The sequence below is a fragment of the Anolis carolinensis genome, chromosome 6 (assembly GCF_035594765.1).
Source record: "Anolis carolinensis isolate JA03-04 chromosome 6, rAnoCar3.1.pri, whole genome shotgun sequence".
Lineage (NCBI taxonomy): Eukaryota > Metazoa > Chordata > Lepidosauria > Squamata > Dactyloidae > Anolis > Anolis carolinensis.
This window is the reverse complement of record NC_085846.1, coordinates 96,588,053-96,607,269: the sequence shown is the minus strand read 5'-3', so window position 1 is coordinate 96,607,269 and position 19,217 is coordinate 96,588,053. Positions and strand designations below refer to the sequence as shown.

At 40.3% G+C, this 19,217-nt stretch overlaps 1 protein-coding gene across 1 annotated transcript in view; it reads right to left on the bottom strand.

Moving 5' to 3' along the window:
* Nucleotides 1-2,469: 2,469 nt before the first annotated feature.
* stam (signal transducing adaptor molecule) overlaps nucleotides 2,470-19,217 on the bottom strand; it is a 31,298-nt gene continuing 14,550 nt past the window's right edge. Inside the window, exons 7-14 of the mRNA XM_062983824.1 lie at nucleotides 11,983-12,175; nucleotides 9,592-9,686; nucleotides 8,713-8,801; nucleotides 7,218-7,305; nucleotides 6,482-6,536; nucleotides 5,332-5,485; nucleotides 4,531-4,706; nucleotides 2,470-3,678 (exon numbers count right to left, since the gene is read on the bottom strand). Of these exons, the coding sequence (XP_062839894.1) occupies nucleotides 3,435-3,678; nucleotides 4,531-4,706; nucleotides 5,332-5,485; nucleotides 6,482-6,536; nucleotides 7,218-7,305; nucleotides 8,713-8,801; nucleotides 9,592-9,686; nucleotides 11,983-12,175 (1,094 nt within the window). The 3' untranslated portion in view covers nucleotides 2,470-3,434. The remainder of the gene's footprint in view (nucleotides 3,679-4,530; nucleotides 4,707-5,331; nucleotides 5,486-6,481; nucleotides 6,537-7,217; nucleotides 7,306-8,712; nucleotides 8,802-9,591; nucleotides 9,687-11,982; nucleotides 12,176-19,217) is intronic.

Genomic DNA, 19,217 nt, shown 5'->3' with positions numbered 1-19,217 from the left:
ATTTTAAATAGAATGATTAGAAACAAAAGAAAGCAGTTTGGTTAATTTTAACTTTTTTAAGGGTTACCTCTGCAGGGTTGTGCTGCACTGAAGCACAACCTTGAAATATTAGAGTTCAGCCTTAACTCCTCTTGAAAGGCAGCATTCTATTTAACTGAAGAAAATAGCAACTACTTTTCCACTAAATACAACCACAGAATCATCTTAATATAAAGTATGCATTTTAAATTGTTTTAACTATGTGCTTTGAAAAGAATTATTCAATTTCTTTTAATTTAAAGAAACGATGTAAAAATATTAATTATTAAATTAAATAAATAAAGCGAAAGGGGAAGCAGTGATATAGTTAGGATCAAGTGATAAATATTCAAATAATAGTCATAAAACACTGACCCGACACTCTTCTCATTTGTTTCTCATGCATGGACAAGCGACTATTCATTCATTATGCATTACTCCAATGACTTAAGGAAACCAAAGTTTACAGGACTGTTCTGCAAAATAATGGATCCTTACTTCCATATATATCCAGTGTGTAACATGGAAGGCACAGATCACGTAGTGGTTATACACAAATCAATACGGTAGAATCAAAAGTACAAATGTAATACGCAGAATAACCTCTAGGGAAAGCAGGATAATTTATCATATATTCAAAAGTTCAACTATGTCTTAAGTTAGTGACTGCGGCCTTGGAAACCCAAGAGTAGTGGGTTGCTGTGAGTGTTTCAGGCTCTGTGTCTATGTTCCAGTAGGCCACAGAGTTTGAAAAACTGCCAAACAAGACACAACCGCCTCTGGTTCAGAGATGGATTTAGGTACTGTCCTTGATGTTTCCCTTTTGAATGAGATTACTGTATGGATATCCCAATAGAGAAATTGAGGAGAGAATAAAAATTGCTTCTCAGAAACCCCAATAGAGAAATTGAGGAGAATAGAAATTGCTTTTCAGAAACCCCTAGAAACACCTTACTTTGAAGGTGAGGAGGTTATGGAGGGAGAGGAGTAACACAAACAAAGGTTGTGTTTAAGACACCTCTACCAGAAGTAGTATAGAAACTTATGCTGACTAGGTATTCTCATCTTTACCCACAGACTCCAGTGGTTTTATTATATTATATATTCATGTATAAGTTTAGAAAGTTTAGTCAAAATATTAACCCTACAAAAATTGGGTCAACTTATCCATGGGTGAATGTGTGTACTGTACCTTAACGGTTTGAACAGAGTGGTGAAAGGCGAGAGCTTAATCCATCATAGGAGAACCTCTCCAAATGTCAGCCCAGGTAGATGCAACAGTCAGAATTATCAGATTTGACTGATATGCCAGGTGCACCCCTTTCTAAATTTGGAGGACCTAAAGGTGGTAGTGCATGCACTGGAAACCTCAAGGTTAGACTTCTACAGTGCGCTGCACATTGGCCAACCTCTGTACCAAGTTCAGATACTCCAATTCAAAACATGGCAGCCAGACTTGCTACAGGAACGTCTAGAAGAGAGAATATTGCACCTATAATACAAAACTCCACTGACCGTTTCTATTAGTTTCTGAGCGAAGTACAAAGTGTTGGTTTTGACCTTTAAAGCCCTAAATAGTTTGGGTTCAGGTGGCCTACAGGTTACCTACAGGATCACCTTCTCCCACACAATCTGCCCCTGAGGCCCTCTGGAGGATGCTAACTCCGATCGACTAGAACCCACTGGTGATCATCACTCAGAGGACCTTTTCATCAACTGGCCCATGACTGTGGAATGACCTGCCCAAAGAGATCCAACAGTTAAATAAGCTGTTGAAATTCAAGGCACAAATGAAGACCCATCTCTTCCGGCAGGCCTACACAGTCAACTTTCAATCAAGAGTTTTGAATCTGCATTCAATTGCTGCTATATGTTGATTTTTGTACCGTGTTTGGTATGTTTTTTTTTATAATGGTCTGTTTTGATCCATGTATTTTAATGTATGTATGTTATGTTCACATATTTTGACTTTGTTGTACACAGCCTTGAGGAGAGGCCATTAACAAATAAAATGTATTATTATTATTATTATTAAAAACATTGATCCTTCTACTCTCTCTGCCATAATACGCTTCTGGCCTTTCCCCAGATGGGGAAATGGTGGCAATGACTAGGCATCTGGCCTCCTAAGTCAGCATTAGTGTTTTCCCCTCTTCACATAATGATCTTTATTTTATCTACAAATCATATCAAAATCTGTAATTTTGGCCCAGAGAATATATCCTAGGCTGATACTTAAAGTGCTATTCTTTGCCTCAAACTTTCAAGGCTTTACGTGACATTTTTCCTCACAGAAAGTAGACATCAGAGCTAGCTGTTAAGACTTGAAAACATACTTACAGTTTCTGTGTGTACATGCAGAGCCACTATGTTGTGTTATACGGAGGCCATGAAGGAGTATAAAAAGGCCACAAGATATTTTTTCAACAAAATACACACAATCAAGTGATCTGACAATTATGACAGTCCTTAACAAGACTTTAATAAATGTAGTGTTTTTATGTTGTTCCAGTTTAAAAATGCCATTCACTCATATCCAATGTATCCACCCCTCTGTCTTTGGTGCAATGTCCACCAATATACACAGAATATACTTCAGCATTCAGGTGACATAAAACCAGCATTGAAGTGTAGGTTACATCATTTAAACAATAAAGATAAAACCATTCAAATGTGTTTTGTGGTCCCATATGTTTAGCAGCTTGCAAGTTATTATTCTGAAACCATTATTCATTAAAGCAGGATGTTATTTGAATGCAGAGTGCCTAAAGATCAAGACCTCTTACTTTGGTAGAGAATGTCATCTAGTAGCACCATAGGCTACAGGAAGGCAAGACACTTTTGCATTCGATGTACAGTTAATGAAAAGAAGACAGTTCGGTTTCAAGAACATATCCATAGCCTGTAAATATCTGAGATATGCAGGTTAGAATTTCCTCCTACACTCTGAAAAGACATTCTTATAAAATCCATGAGCATTGCCCATCCATCCATGATTAATAAAACAGTAATGTAAATTACTTTAACACTGTTATATATTCACATGATCACCATTGTAATTTAAAAACAGCCACTAACACAAACACACTATATGTACATAACATATATATGCCACGACAGTTTGCCAAGTTGACTCTTCACAAACTAGCCAGTTTCAGCAGACATAAATAACCTTGTACCAATGTTTAGGTATTTTAAAAGGAATTAAATGTCCTAGGTATTTTAACTCCTTTGCAAACTTTAAAAAAAATCCTAAAAAGTCAGTGCAAATAGAATCGTCATACTTGTTTTCACCAAGAAAGATTCCTATTAAGCTGAAGATAAACCAAGTTTAAGATATTAAGGAATAAATTGATAACATTGTAAACTGCCTTCAGCAGAGGTTAGAGCAGATTAGGAATCAGAAGTCCTATATCCTATAGTAGTGCCTTCTGGGAGTAAGTATTTTGTTGTGATGGAGGAGGCTGTTGCTGTGGTGGTTGGTTGCCAGGCGGTTGGGGCAAGGTTGAGGCGACTAAGTTATAGTTTGGCACCTGGGACATAGTTCCAGAATTCGGGTAAACAGTAATGTCAGCAGGACCAGGAGCAGCAGATGGGGGCGGGCTGTAGACAGGACCTTGGTTAGCATAGGTACTTCCTGGAACAGAACCAACCATCGCACTGGAAGCAAAGCAAGATGGGAAACCATAAGTGTCGACAAAAAGGTACAAACAAGGTAGACAAAACAATTTACTTTTTCACTGAACATACATAAAAGAACAAATGTGTGTTTGTTTCCATCTCTAATGAAAGTAAAAATTCACTAGAACTAATCAGAGGCCCAAAGGATTTGGAGTCAAGAAATTTCATTTAACATGCAATTTAACTGAGAACTAAGACTGTTTAAGCAGATCATCTGGAGAAAATGGTTTAATTGTGTTTTAGGTGCAACAAATTGAATCTCAACAAAATGAACTGGCCCCTGCAAACCTCTGAGATTTCCTTTTGCTTTTCTTTCCTGTCACAAATTTTAGAGAGGACCTCAATGGAGGTTCTCAGAACACCACTTCATTACCTGCCATTTGTGAACTTCTACTAAGATCTCTACAGATCCTTGCTGACAGTACTTTCTAATTCATATACCTTAATAGCAGACACATATTGTAATGGTAAATCAAATAAAAACACTAAAAGAATGGAGAAAGAATGAGTCATCCTGGACACACCTTAAAAACTGGAAATTGTTTTGAGACACGCGAAGTTTTCTGAGTCCTATATATAAGGTTTTTTAAAAATAACAAAGTTGTTTTAAAGGCAATCCTAAGCAAGAACTCAGGTGCCACAGAAGTAGGATTCATTTATGGGTAAGAAGCTTCAGGACCCTACTGTAAATGCCATTCATCCACCAAACAGAGCCCATATTTTTTAAAAATTATGCTTTGCAAATGAATCAGAAGAAAAAAGCCCTTTTTAGCATATTGCAGATGTCATGAAATACTCAAGGTAACAGTTTAGATTACATTTCTCACTTACTTAGTGTACGATGTCTGAACCGGCTGGCTAGGTAACCCAGAGCTCGCTGCTGCAGGAACTGTGCCTTGATTGAGAGGCGGAAGCTGTTCTGGTGGAAGACTGTAGCCTTGTACATGACCCATCTGGGCACCTGCTGCCATCATATAGGCATTACTCTGAGGTTGTCCCGAATAAACCTGGAAATATATAAGGCAGAGAGAAACCTATTTTGTTTTCCACTTATATTCATTACTCTTCACCCCTTTAAGACACAAAAATAATATTTGAAAGCATTTTAGTAATATTCGCAATTTAAACGGAGAAGCAAATTCCAGAGGAGATCAACTATGGTAACTGATGATTCAGCCTCACTTCTGAGTATACCAGACTCTTACAACCCTCTGAGTCCTACATTTCCTCACAGGATGCATATTGCTTCCTATGAATCCTAATTCAATTTAATGAAGTGGAAAACACATTAACAATATTCCATAAAAGCTGGCAGATAAAAGTATACTTTATTATATTACTGATGAATTGTTGCAAATTAATCCCTTTTATTCCAGTATAATCTTGATATGCCTCTTGACAAAAAAAAAGAAAGCAGGTATTTATCCCATATAGTGTTTGGGACAGTGGTTCTCAACCTGTGAGTCCCCAGGTGTTTTGGCCTAGAGTTTACCAGCAGTTATGATTTCTGGGAGTTGAAGGCCAAAAAATCTGGGGACCCACAGGTTAGGAATCACTGGTTTAGGAGAATGCACTGTTGGATACCAAATACAATAATATCTGCTACAGATCCATAAACCTCTGTTTGCATACCTGAGAACCAGAAACACCCGACTGAGTCATGTAGTACTGTTGGTTTTGTAGTTTTGAATACATTGAATACATTGGATCTTCATTCATTAACTTGGTGTATAATGAGAGTGCCTCCATCACTTTGACATTAAGTTCTGAAAGCTCTGAATGTTTCCTTAAAGAATCATTATAATATAAATTAATACATTTTTAAAATGAACATTGTGAGCATTTAATTTCTGTTTTTGAATAACATGAATAGCTTGTCCCTGTGTAAGCCGCCCTGAGTACCTTCGGGGAGATGGTTGGCAGGATATAAGAATAAAATTATTATTATTATTATTATTATTATTATTATTATTATTATTATTATTATTAAAATGAGGGGGCATTTCTGATTGCTGATAGTAGCTATTCTGGCATCTTTCAATCTATTTTCTCTACTATCTGAAGACCTAATACAAGACCCGGTCTGGAATCCAGGCCTGGAGCTTGTCATTGATGGAGGTATAGAAAAGAGGAAATAAAATAACTGCCCCTGTTAATACAGCACAGTGAGTACTGGGTAACCACTAGAATTTGGTTCCAGAATGCATACACATACAGATACCAAAATCTGAGGATGTTCAAGTCTCATTACACACAATGACATAGTAAAAGGAAATATTTTGTGGTATACTTTTTGGAATTCATTTTTGGATGAGAGGATATTTCAGTTCTTGTTTGTGGAATCCATGGATGCAAAACTTGTGGATACAGAGGGCTGAATGTATACGAATGCCCCAAGACCAAACAAAACTGCCTGAAAGGAGTTAATGGCAGTCTTTTCATGCAGAAAAATACAAGTACTAAGTTCACAGACTTAATCACAAAAATTGGATATGAATGTGAAGTAAATACTCTGTCAATAACCAATAATTTGTGTGAATTTGTTTGAAAAACGTGCCTGGTATAAGACATTGATGTTAATCCTATGGGAAGTCTCAAATAGCTTGAAGTGGGTGGCTAAATGAATGATTTCAGGCTTCCTTTAAAAAGGAAGTCAATTTCCTTTTAAATAAAATAGCACATCTCCTAATCCTCCACCCCAAGCTGTTTCCATTTAAGACTGCTTAATACTAGTTGCTAAATCAAAGCAATTCCTCCTTTAAAATTTGTCGACTAGCCTTACCTGTCAATGTCTTCCAGTTTTTCATCAATGAGAGGTCCCATTTGATGACACATCGCTAGAAATAAAATTTGGAAAATGTATTAATGATTTGTTCTATATTACCGTTATTGTTAAGTGTTTTTCATTTTATTCGTCTTTGTTACTACACATATATCACCTTCGAATATGATTTTGTGAAGGTTATGATAGGAGTTTTGAAATAATAAAATATAAAATAATATAAAATTAAAATAGGTACAATTGATGTCAATTGAACACAGAAAAATTTAAAAAGTTTAAGATTGTACAAAAGTTTAGCTTTGAAGAATTTGTAAAGCAGAGGTGGGCAACTCTGTGATTGTGGTGTCCAGATTCTAAGTTCTGAAAATGATGAAGGACTACACTTTTTGTTTTTTAAATTAATTAAAATGGATAATTCTGAAATGTGATTTAATTCATTACGAATAGATAACAACTACATTGTTTGTATTAGTTCATCAGTACACACAGAACCCTTTCCCAAATGAAAATAGCTGCTACACTGTAGTTTCAACTTAAGCAAATTACTTCTGATTTAATTGTGCCTTGCACTATGGGGCCTTTGGGGAGGGGTCTCTAGAGGTCTGGGGGCTGTGCTAATAGGTTTGCTCACTCCTGTTGAAAAGAGTAACATCTCAAAGATGTGGAATTGCCTACTTTAGCTGCTATTAGTACGTCATTATCACAGCTTGAAGAGAACTGGGGTTGGGACTCTTACCTTCAAGATGGACCAGCTCTGGGAGATCTGGCTGATCATCACTTGGATCTGCACTCTGCAACATTTGCAATAATTGGTCCATTTTATCCTAGAATAGGAAGCAAATACTCTTTACTAAAAACCATGTATCTCATGTATGAACTACGAATAGCATTCCCAATGACTTAGGGAAAATGACTTTTTACCATTTTAAGTTTGAGCAGAAAACTCCCCCCAACATATCAAAAACTGCTTTTGAAAAAACCCACTTAATTCTAAAAGACATTTGCCTTCTTAAGTGTGATGAACAAACTGAGCTATTCTTCAGGACTCTGGAAATCCTAGAAATATTACAACAGTTCTAATATAAAATGTTTTATATCATATGCACAAAATTAATTTGTTATCAATAACTCTTTTTCACCAGTTATATATCGGTTATAATTCGGTATAATATAATATCTACACTATTAAAAACACTTTCAAATTTTCAAAGTTAATTTATATAATACCCATACTGTAGTGACTCGCCCATACAATATAATATACATGGATAAGTAAACAGAAATTTTGCTATATATATGCCAAAGTTCCCAATGACTGTATCTTTCAAAAACAGCACTGTTTTAAAATGTCTTGTTAACATACTATAATTTTCACATGACTCTTTAAAGTCAACAGATAGTTAATAACTGATTCCTGCACTACCACCTAGTGGTACAATGGCAAACATTTAGAAAAGTGATAGAAAAAAAATACTCAATTGTAACGCAGAGAAGGCTGTGGTGTAAACTGCTATCTAAGACATATCTATTCAACTGTTATAAAGCAGCACATTCTTCATACAAAAAAAAACCCCGCACGAATACGAATAAATTAGCAATATACTCTAGACAAAAATTATGCTACTTATAGAAGTTGGCCATTAACCCATTTTGCAAAACCTGCCTAAAACTGGGTCAGTTGCACACCATGTAGTATTTGGTAATCTGTGCTGAAGTTTATTTCATCGTCATCGTCATTATCATCATTATCATCATATTTTTATATCTTGCCTATCCTACAACACTAAGACTAAAGGCAGACTGCAGACTAAAATTAGTAAAGTATAGGGGAAACCCCCATAAATACTGATATTAAGATCAACAGACACTAAAATAGAATTAAAACTATTAGCAATATAAAAATAATTCAAAACATACAATTTAAAATAACAAATGTTTTATATGTTTGTCAACTGGCTATATTAAAGTTCTTATGTTAACAGAAATGTCATGCAGAAAGACAACAAGCTTACTTATCCTACTCTGTTCATAGAGGATTATTAGCTAGTAGATATATTATTTCTACCTAAAATGGTAGGGGAGAAAGAGATGGATGCTTAATAGAAACATCAGAACTAGCCAAACTGTCTCTCTCTCAAGCTGATAACTGCAAATCTGCAACAATTCTTAAACTGAAGTTTTTCTAAAAGGCATCTTCTACACCTTGCAAATGCCTGCATTTTTATACATACTTCATCAATATATACTGGTTCAGGCTCTGGCTCAATTGTTTCAACTTGAACTTCATCACTGAACTGAACTGTTTTCTTCTCAGTTTTCACTGTAAAATGCAAGTTAAAAGAAAGGCAAAGATTTAATAAATAACAAATTGATAGTTACACGCATGCTACCGGGTTGGGGAAATATTTTTGTCTGTCCTTTCTTCCAGTTTCCCCCACAAGCAAACTCTCTTGAAATCACTACAGACAGAATCAATGGATCCATTATGCAAGATAGGCCATAGTATCAGGGAGGGAGCTATGGGGATTAGGCATCCAGGACTCAGCCTTGAACACATTGTCTATAAGCCCTGATTGGATAACTGTTTCCCCTCTGTGGGTTGTTCAGCTGTTTCTGAAGACATCAGAAATGATACCACACCACAACACTTCAGTTTTGGTCAATTCTTAAACTGGGGAAATCAGGAGAAAACTCCTAAAACAGCCAGGTTTGGCTGTTTTGGGGGTGCAAAATACCCCCAGTTGGTATGAAATGTAAAAATCTGGAAGGATTTGGAGTAACCAGTTGGTCTAGTAAGCTGCAGAAGTTGGACACACCTTCAGCTTCAACATAAGCAAACTAGTTACATAGTCTGATTGTGTTTCATATTCTTGAAGATAATATAACCAAGGAAAACTTAATACTAGAGCCTCCTAGAAGTAGAAAACTCATTGCAGATGGCCACTTTTACTTTAGGTTAATATTAAAGAGGGAACCTCTCAAATACAGACGACACTGAAGAAAGAGTTTAAAATAACATGTGCAATTGCTCACAAGAGGGAACAGAAAGGTATTTTGCTTGGCTCTCTCAGTTGGACTGCACTTTTCTAAGTGAACATTACATTACTCACTCATTTCTGGTTCAGCAGTAAGATCAGCAGTTACAAAATTAGAAGGGAATAATCCTGTCCCTTGATGAGTTTCACCTTTCCACCAGTTTGGATCACTACAGAGTAAAGGGAAAAAAGAAAGAAATACATTTCTCTGCTTAGAATATGGAAACAGCTTTGGAATTGATTTTTTTTTTAATGGTTAACATAGATGAAACAAACCAATTTTACAATGAGGTCAGTATTGTACTATTAACATGCCTACATCAACCCCCCCCCCCCCCCAAAAGCATCTGGGTACCACAAGAAGTAGTGGAAATGAGCCAAACTTTTGGCTATGAAAAGAGCAAAGATTTATGTCTCTCCATATTCACTTCTCACACACTGAATAACATATCATGTGACACAAACATGTCAATGAACAGCGTGGGCATGTACACTTCCAGGAGTGCTGTTCTCCTGTTCAGATAGTTGGGATTTATGAAAGTATATTTTAAGCAACTGGCTGAGATTGGGCAAATTGATCTTTCCACACACCTCATCATTTTTGATATCTCTTTTTACAGTTAAAAGTACCTCAGCCCTTCTTGGTTGCTCACAGGAGTTTTTACTGTAGTGTTGTTCATATCTATCCTTACTTGCCATTCCTCACATACAATAAGCCCCTGTCCCATCTGCTTGATTTACATCTAATAGAGTGATTACCTCCACTGTGTTTTGACCTATCTCTTTCTCGCTCACACACAAACATATATCTGGGAATAGATCCCTGAAAATCTCTGATGCATTGGCAGAAGTCAGCAGATGGTCTATACGCTACAGCAATAATCCTTCTCTTTTGGCTTGCTTTTTGAAACTGAAGATGATACAAAGCTGTTCTTTCTAATGTGTGCAAATTGAATGTTCTAACCCTGAGTGACTACTTGTTAATCACCATCTGTTGTCATTTCCACTGAATCATAGGAGTTCCTCTACTTCTGCTTGAGCTACAGAGTCAGTATTGCTGCCTTCTTCCTAATGTAGGCAAGGCAAAACCTCTTCTTGGCTAAAAGGCCTCCAATGAAACTGATCTGTTCCCACTGAGGTGGGCAATATCTCTTTTTACATTTTTTCCTTATATTTGACTATTCTTGTATTCAGATAACATTTGCAGTAGACGTCAACTAAAATAAAAAGTAATGACAAATGAAGGGTTTTGGGATTGTAAAGTATTAAAGGAGAAAAGTAGTCAATAGGAAAATATTCAAAAGGTCACCTTACTCCTGCTTCTGGGCTGGTGTGAAGATTTTTCTAAAAGACTGTGGACTGCTCTTCTGCACCAGGATATTAAACTGAACTAAGTACAACAAAAATGCCTGACCTCTGTAGACAAATCAACCTATAAGAGAACGTGTTTTGCTATCATTTAAGCATATATATGCTAATTCTTATAGTACGCATTTAAAAAATCATAAAAGCTGAATTCAGCCACCAATTAGCCTCAAGAGTCACCCTATATACTCACACTAGAAATTCTAACAAAAAATGGCCTCCAAAACTGTTGGTTGACTGATCCATGAGTCAACGTTAAGTACTATACCTTAGCTCTTATCAAAAAGGAACCAACCTTTTCTCTAAGTAGTGGTGAAAGCTTAGTCTGTCCTGGAGGAACCTAAAACTATTCTGGGACATTTAAAATACCTGGGTGGGAAAACGATGGTGGCAAACATGGGTGGCTGGTCTCCTGAGACAGTATTGGTGATTTCTTCCCTCCATGGAATTATCCTCGACTTATCCGTGAGTTATATCAAAATGCATAATTTTTGCTTCAAAAACCTGCCCTTAACTTATACATGATGTCAAATAAAACAAGAGTATGTACAGCATCCATAAATCAAGAATTGGCAAAGTGAAGTCTGCATGAAACATATGGGCTCAAACTTTTTAAAAATGTTTTAAAAATGCATTCTAGAATCTGGCCACATCTTTGCTCCCTCCCAGAATACTTTAGACCAGTGGTTCTCAACCTGGGGTCCCCAGATGTTTTTGGCCTACAACTCCCAGAAATCCCAGCCAGTTTACCTGTTGTTAAGATTTCTGGGAGTTGAAGACCAAAAATATCTGGGGACCTCAGGTTGAGAGCCACTGCTTTAGACCTAGGGGAAGCCTTTAAAAATAAGAATTAAAATGTGGTCATGCCCTGTTGTTAAAACAGTCCTCTGGGAAACACAGGGGCTCAATTCCAAAAGAATGGATTTATACTCTGCACCAATATAAAGGTTTTTAAAATTGTATGCTGCAATCTTGTTAAACTGACAGCATGGAAAAAAATAACAATGAATGTAACTTAGATGTATATACACTGTAACTATTGTATTCAATCATAAGTGTCCTCACTTTATAAATGCTACTTTTGTATTCCATTGGACGTACCTGTCATCAAGTACAGTAATAAGTTCTCCAGCTTTAAATGTCAATTCATTATCTTCAGCAGCTTCAAAATCATAAATTGCTCTAACTTTTCGACCCTCATGCTTGTGATTTGTTGAGAGAGTTGAGGTGCTTGGATAAAGACCGGAAAGCGGTGTTTGCTGATGTCTTTGTTCTTTCAATGATAATTCAATGGCTACGGGGCATGAGAGGGATAAATAAATTAAAACGTATGAAGAAATTAAGATAAAAGGCATCCTTATCTGCATTTAAGCCTCTTCCACCCTACAATATAAAACTTATTTTCTTGCACTTTTTCATTTTATTTATTTGTGGAGTTATTTTTGAGTCAGATAAACATCAATCATATTAATTGTAGTGAGAACCATTGGAATTTAGTTCAGCTAAAATATAAACATTTTCAAGTGTTATGATTGAGCCTCATGGCTCTGTTACTGACAGACGTGGGCGTAAGACTCCTCGGGAGTCAGATACTCTCGAGGAGCGAGAGAGAAAAAGACTGCGAGACATATTTGCAGCACCATCTGACGAAGAATCTTTCGAAGGGTTTACGGAGAGAATGGAGGAGGGGCTGGTTAGCTCAGAGGAGGATGAGATGGATTGGACTCGGGTAAGGGAGGAATTGGGTGCCACTGGCCATGATGGGACAGAAGATGAATGGGGACCTTCAGGATTAGACCCATGGCTTAGCTGGAGGGATGGGACGGGATCCACAGCTGGAGATGCTGTTGGGCGTAGTCAGAGGTGTTCCAGCTCTGACGAGGAAAGTGATGAGGAAACGCCCGGGTTAAGGAGGACAGCTGACAGTGATGAAGATTTGTAACTGGCATAAAATGGGGCTTGGGAGCAATTGCAAATTGCGTCGGGCAAGGTAATCTGGGCAAACGCTTGGGATCCGTGTGTGTGTGGGACGCTTCCCTGAAGACTTGTGTGCTTTCCTGTGCTGAGACGTAAGTTGATTGGAATCCAAGGTCAGACGGCGGGAGGGATTGTGTGGGCATTTGTTTGTGCAAACCTGTGCTTACTCTTATTAGCTTGACCTTCCGTCGTCTTTCTGACGGACGCCATCTCCTGCTTTGAGAACCCGGACTGAACTGACCACGGCTTGTCTTCCCCCCTTCTTGGACTTGGAAAAACTACAAACGTCTGCTTCTGGCTTTGATCTACGGAACGGAACTGGTCTACTCTACTTCTGCAATCCTTGGCTGAATTGCTCGTGTTGGAGATCCTGTCTACTGTGTGTGTGTGGGAGCGACGCAAGTTACTCTAAGCACAGTGCTGGCAGCAGAGAGGAATCTGCTGCCAATTAGTTGCATTCTTTGTATCTTTTGTTCCTTGGCTTTTGTTCTGTTAATACCTAGGCTGAAGCAAGCAGTTTGTTTTTACCCGGATTAAACTCCGGTTTAATCCGGTTTATCTTTTGAACATTTACTTTTGTCCCTTTTTGCTACTAAAGGCAAAAACTGCCTGGCCCTTGTGTTTTTACGGGCATTTTTGAGTTCTGTAATCTAATAAACTCTGTTACTTTGAATCTTGTGGCGTTCTGTCTTTGACAGATTGCCCGACGCCCATAAAAAGTTTATTGCAGCAATAAACCCGTCAGGAAGACGATGGATGAGTTAAGAGCCAAAGTAGACCAATTGCAAACGGCCTTTACCGTAAGCCAAACAGCTTTTGCTGTGAAAGGACATGTTTTGACTCCTGAACGCTTTGACGGAACCAGGTGCAAGTTGCCAACCTTTTTGGCACAAGTGGAGCTTTATTTTTCACAGCTCAGTGTTCATGCTTTTCCTACTGACACTAGTAAGGTGGCTTTTATTTTGAGTTTGTTGACCGGTCCCGCAGGACAATGGGCCACTAATTTAATTTTGGGAAATGACCCAGTCAAGGACAATTTGAATAATTTCAAAAAGTTGTTAACTGATACTTTTGGGGATCCTCTCCGCACGGAGAACGCTGGGTGGGCTCTGTATCGGTTGAAACAGGGAAAGGGGACTGTTTTGGATTACTTAAATAAGTTTAACCTGTATCGCCACCAGCTGGATTGGGGGGAAAATGCATTCATGCTTTTATTTACTGCCGGGTTAAGTGATATGCTCCAGGATGAATTAGCACGCTTGGAGCCGGCTGAAAGCTGGGACGCCTTAGTAGCTAAGGTGCTGCGTTTAGACGCAAGGTTCGAGGCTCGTAAACACTCAAAAGCAATGTGTGCGCCACCCATGCATGTAACCAGGGCACCTGTGGTGATGGGGGAAGAGCCCATGGAGCTTGGGGTCTTTAAAAAACTGTCTACAGAGGAAAAGAGCCGTAGGAGGCAGCTGGGCTTGTGTTTGTACTGTGGGAATGCTGGGCATTTTGCCAAAAATTGTAATGTGAAACCTTCCCAGCTTTCGGGAAAAGGCCAGCCCTAGTGCGACGTGAGTCCAACGCACTAGGGCTCCTCAAGCAGTCAACTGAGGGGAGGAAGCATGTTTTCGTACCCATTACATTATCTGTTGGGGGAAGGGAACTTGTTTCTACTCTGGCACTGCTGGACTCAGGAGCTACGGTCTCCTATATAGATATTGAGTTTGCTAAGAAGCATGGCATTCCTAGAGTGCGCAAGGCATGCGACGTGTGGGTGGAGGGAGCAGATGGGAGACTGCTGGAGACTGGGGTGGTTAACCAGGAAACCTCAGCAGTAACGTGGGAGGTGCAGGGAGTAACGGGAACGTTTGTGTGGGATATTACGAGCTTGCCTAGATATGATGTGATCCTGGGGATGGATTGGCTAGCTGTAGTAAACCCACAAGTGGATTGGGCAACACGTAAAGTGATCTTAAAGAGGCAGGATTGTTGCACTTTAAATGTTACTCATGCTGATATGGAGGGAGTGCCTGCTGAGTATGGGGAGTTCTCTGATGTATTTTGTAAAAGAGAAGCGGACAAATTACCACCGCACAGGCCATATGATTGCGCCATCAAGCTGGCAGAAGGTGCGAAACTGCCAGCAGGGAGGCTGTATGCCTTGACTGTACCGGAAAGGCAAGCTTTGCGGGAGTTTTTAGATGAAAATTTAGCCAAGGGGTTTATTCGCCCATCTAGTTCTCCAACTGCGGCACCAGTATTCTTTGTAGCCAAAAAGACTGGGGAACTTAGGTTGGTCTGCGACTATCGGATCCTAAACAAATACACCATTCGGGATAGGTACCCGCTCCCTTTAATCTCGGAACTGTTATCAAGGGTGCAAGGGGCTAAGGTCTTTACCAAGCTTGACCTGCGGGGGGCCTATAACTTAATCCGTATACGGGAAGGGGATGAATGGAAGACGGCATTTAACACGTGTTTCGGATGCCACGAGTTCCGAGTCATGCCTTTTGGGCTTTGTAATGCTCCTGCGGTCTTCCAGAGGTTCATGAACGATGTGTTCAGGGACCTAATTGACCAATTTTTAGTGATTTATTTGGATGATATCTTGATTTTTTCTAAGGACGAGAAAGAACATCGTCAACATGTCAAGCAGGTTCTGCACCGACTGCGGGCTAATGGGCTTTTCGCCAAGGCTTCCAAATGCGTCTTTCATGTGCCTGAAGTGGAGTTCCTAGGTCATGTAGTGTCAGGTAGGGAACTTAAAATGGACCCACATAAGGTTGACGCCGTCAACTCATGGCAGGAGCTGAAAACTAAGAAGGATGTACAAAGGTTCTTAGGTTTCGCTAATTACTACCGGGAGTTTATTCCGAATTTTGCAAAGCTCACGGTACCTTTGACGCAGCTTCTGCGCAAGAAACAGCCATTTGTGTGGGGGCGGGAAGCTCACGAGGCGTTTCTACAACTTAAGTCTAGTTTTCAATCGGACAACATACTAACCCATCCTGATGTTGACAAACCGTTCGTGGTAGAAGCGGACGCTTCTAGCTACGCGTTGGGGGCTGTATTGTCTCAGAAGGACTCCTCAGGGACCTTGCGTCCCTGTGGATTTTACTCGCGGCAACTAACACCCTTCGAGCAGAACTATACCATATGGGAGAAGGAGTTGTTGGCGATTAAGGTGGCGTTTGAGGTGTGGCGGCACTGGCTTGAAGGGGCACGGCACCAGATCGTGGTCAGATCTGATCACAAGAACTTAGAGCACTTGCAAACAGCAAAGAAGTTAAACCAGCGTCAAATCCGATGGGCTTTGTTTTTCTCCAGGTTTAATTTCAAGGTGCAGTTCGTAGAGGGGAAGGCAAACTTGCGGGCCGATGCTTTATCCCGCAAGCCGGAGTTTAAGACCAATGAGCAGGTTGTATGTCAGACCATCTTGCCTACTGCCTCTCTGTGTGTTGTAGATAATGAGCTCGGGTTACATGACCAGATCCTTGCGGCTCAGAGGGATGATGTGTGGACACAGGAGCAACTGATGCTGCTCTCAGCAGGTAACCGTACCATACTGCCGCATCTACAAGATCAAGACGGAGTATTGGTACGCAGGGGGCAGGTCTACGTACCAGTGGGGGCCCTCAGGTTGGAGGTGATTAGAGCCCACCATGACGAACCCATGGCTGGGCACTTTGGCAGATTCAAGACCGTGCAGCTCATTACCAGGAGCTATTGGTGGCCAAAGATGCGGCAAGACATTCTGCGCTTTTGTGACAGCTGCGCCGTTTGCCAGCAGAGTAAGACGCCTGTTGGGCGCCCTAGAGGGTTGTTGTCGTCTTTACCTGTTCCGGACAGGCCATGGCAAATCATTTCCATGGATTTCATTTCAGATTTGCCTAAGTCTGGGGGTTATACTTGTATTTGGGTGGTGGTGGATTTATTTAGTAAACTGGCTCATTTTATTCCTTGTTCAACCATTCCGGCGGCCCCTACGTTGGCCTTACTATTTACTAAGCACATCTATCGTTTGCACGGAGCACCCGAGGTGATTATTTCAGATAGGGCTCCGCAATTTGTGTCACGCTTTTGGAAACATTTCCATGAGTGTTTGGGGACTAAGTTAAACGTTTCTTCAGCTTTCCATCCGCAAACGGATGGACAGTCGGAACGGGTTAATGGGCTCTTAGAGCAATATCTGCGTTGTTTTTGTTTAGACCAACCCACGGCTTGGGTGAAGTGGCTACCGGTGGCGGAATTTGCTTACAACAATGCGGTGCACACATCTAGTCAGCATACGCCGTTTGAGCTAACTTATGGTTTTCACCCACGGGGAGGTGTGGCGCCGTCGACCAATGTGGTCTCTTCGGACCCTGTGTACCGCTCTACGGAAATGGCTGCATTGCATGATGTTGCCCGTCGCTTACTGCTGGAAGCTAAGGCAACGCAGAAGACTCAGGCTGACCGCCACAGGCAGGCAGGAGAGGAGTTGGAAGAAGGGGATTTGGTGTGGTTATCTTCCAAACATATTAAACAGGCTGGGGGAAAGTTTGCGCCTCGGTATTTGGGTCCCTTTCCTATCGTTAAAAAGATTTCTTCCGTTGCGTTTCGTTTGCGTTTACCGTCTAGTTTAAAGGTCCATCCAGTCTTTCATCGTTCACTGTTGAAACTTGATACCTCTAGTCGTCGTGGTGCTATAGCGGAGGGTATCACTGCCACTTCTCCGCCATCGGGGGAGGAGGCCTTTGTGAGAGGGGATAGTGTTATGATTGAGCCTCATGGCTCTGTTACTGACAGACGTGGGCGTAAGACTCCTCGGGAGTCAGATACTCTCGAGGAGCGAGAGAGAAAAAGACTGCGAGACATATTTGCAGCACCATCTGACGAAGAATCTTTCGAAGGGTTTACGGAGAGAATGGAGGAGGGGCTGGTTAGCTCAGAGGAGGATGAGATGGATTGGACTCGGGTAAGGGAGGAATTGGGTGCCACTGGCCATGATGGGACAGAAGATGAATGGGGACCTTCAGGATTAGACCCATGGCTTAGCTGGAGGGATGGGACGGGATCCACAGCTGGAGATGCTGTTGGGCGTAGTCAGAGGTGTTCCAGCTCTGACGAGGAAAGTGATGAGGAAACGCCCGGGTTAAGGAGGACAGCTGACAGTGATGAAGATTTGTAACTGGCATAAAATGGGGCTTGGGAGCAATTGCAAATTGCGTCGGGCAAGGTAATCTGGGCAAACGCTTGGGATCCGTGTGTGTGTGGGACGCTTCCCTGAAGACTTGTGTGCTTTCCTGTGCTGAGACGTAAGTTGATTGGAATCCAAGGTCAGACGGCGGGAGGGATTGTGTGGGCATTTGTTTGTGCAAACCTGTGCTTACTCTTATTAGCTTGACCTTCCGTCGTCTTTCTGACGGACGCCATCTCCTGCTTTGAGAACCCGGACTGAACTGACCACGGCTTGTCTTCCCCCCTTCTTGGACTTGGAAAAACTACAAACGTCTGCTTCTGGCTTTGATCTACGGAACGGAACTGGTCTACTCTACTTCTGCAATCCTTGGCTGAATTGCTCGTGTTGGAGATCCTGTCTACTGTGTGTGTGTGGGAGCGACGCAAGTTACTCTAAGCACAGTGCTGGCAGCAGAGAGGAATCTGCTGCCAATTAGTTGCATTCTTTGTATCTTTTGTTCCTTGGCTTTTGTTCTGTTAATACCTAGGCTGAAGCAAGCAGTTTGTTTTTACCCGGATTAAACTCCGGTTTAATCCGGTTTATCTTTTGAACATTTACTTTTGTCCCTTTTTGCTACTAAAGGCAAAAACTGCCTGGCCCTTGTGTTTTTACGGGCATTTTTGAGTTCTGTAATCTAATAAACTCTGTTACTTTGAATCTTGTGGCGTTCTGTCTTTGACATCAAGTGTTCTGATTTCCAGGACAAAATGTGTATAGTAGTACTCCTAATATTTTTGAGGTATTTTTGTATTTTAAAAACTAGGCTAGATATAGTAGAGTCTTGTTTATCCAACCTTCACTCTTCCAACATTCTGGATTATCCAACACAATCTGCTTCTTAGTAGCCAATGATTTTGTAGTCAATGTTTTCAATACATTGTGATGTTTTGGTGCTAAATTCATAAATACAGTAATTACTACATAACGTTACTGTGTATTGAACTGGCTTTTCTGTTGATTTGTAGTAAAACATGATGTTTTGGTGCTTAATTTGTAATATCATAACTTAATTTGATGTTTAATAGGCTTTTCTTTAATCCCTCCTTATTATCCAACATTTTCGCTTATCCAAAATTCTGCCGGCCCGTTTATGTTGGATAAGTGAGACTCTACTGTAATATCTTCTTCTATTTTTGTACAATGACCTCTA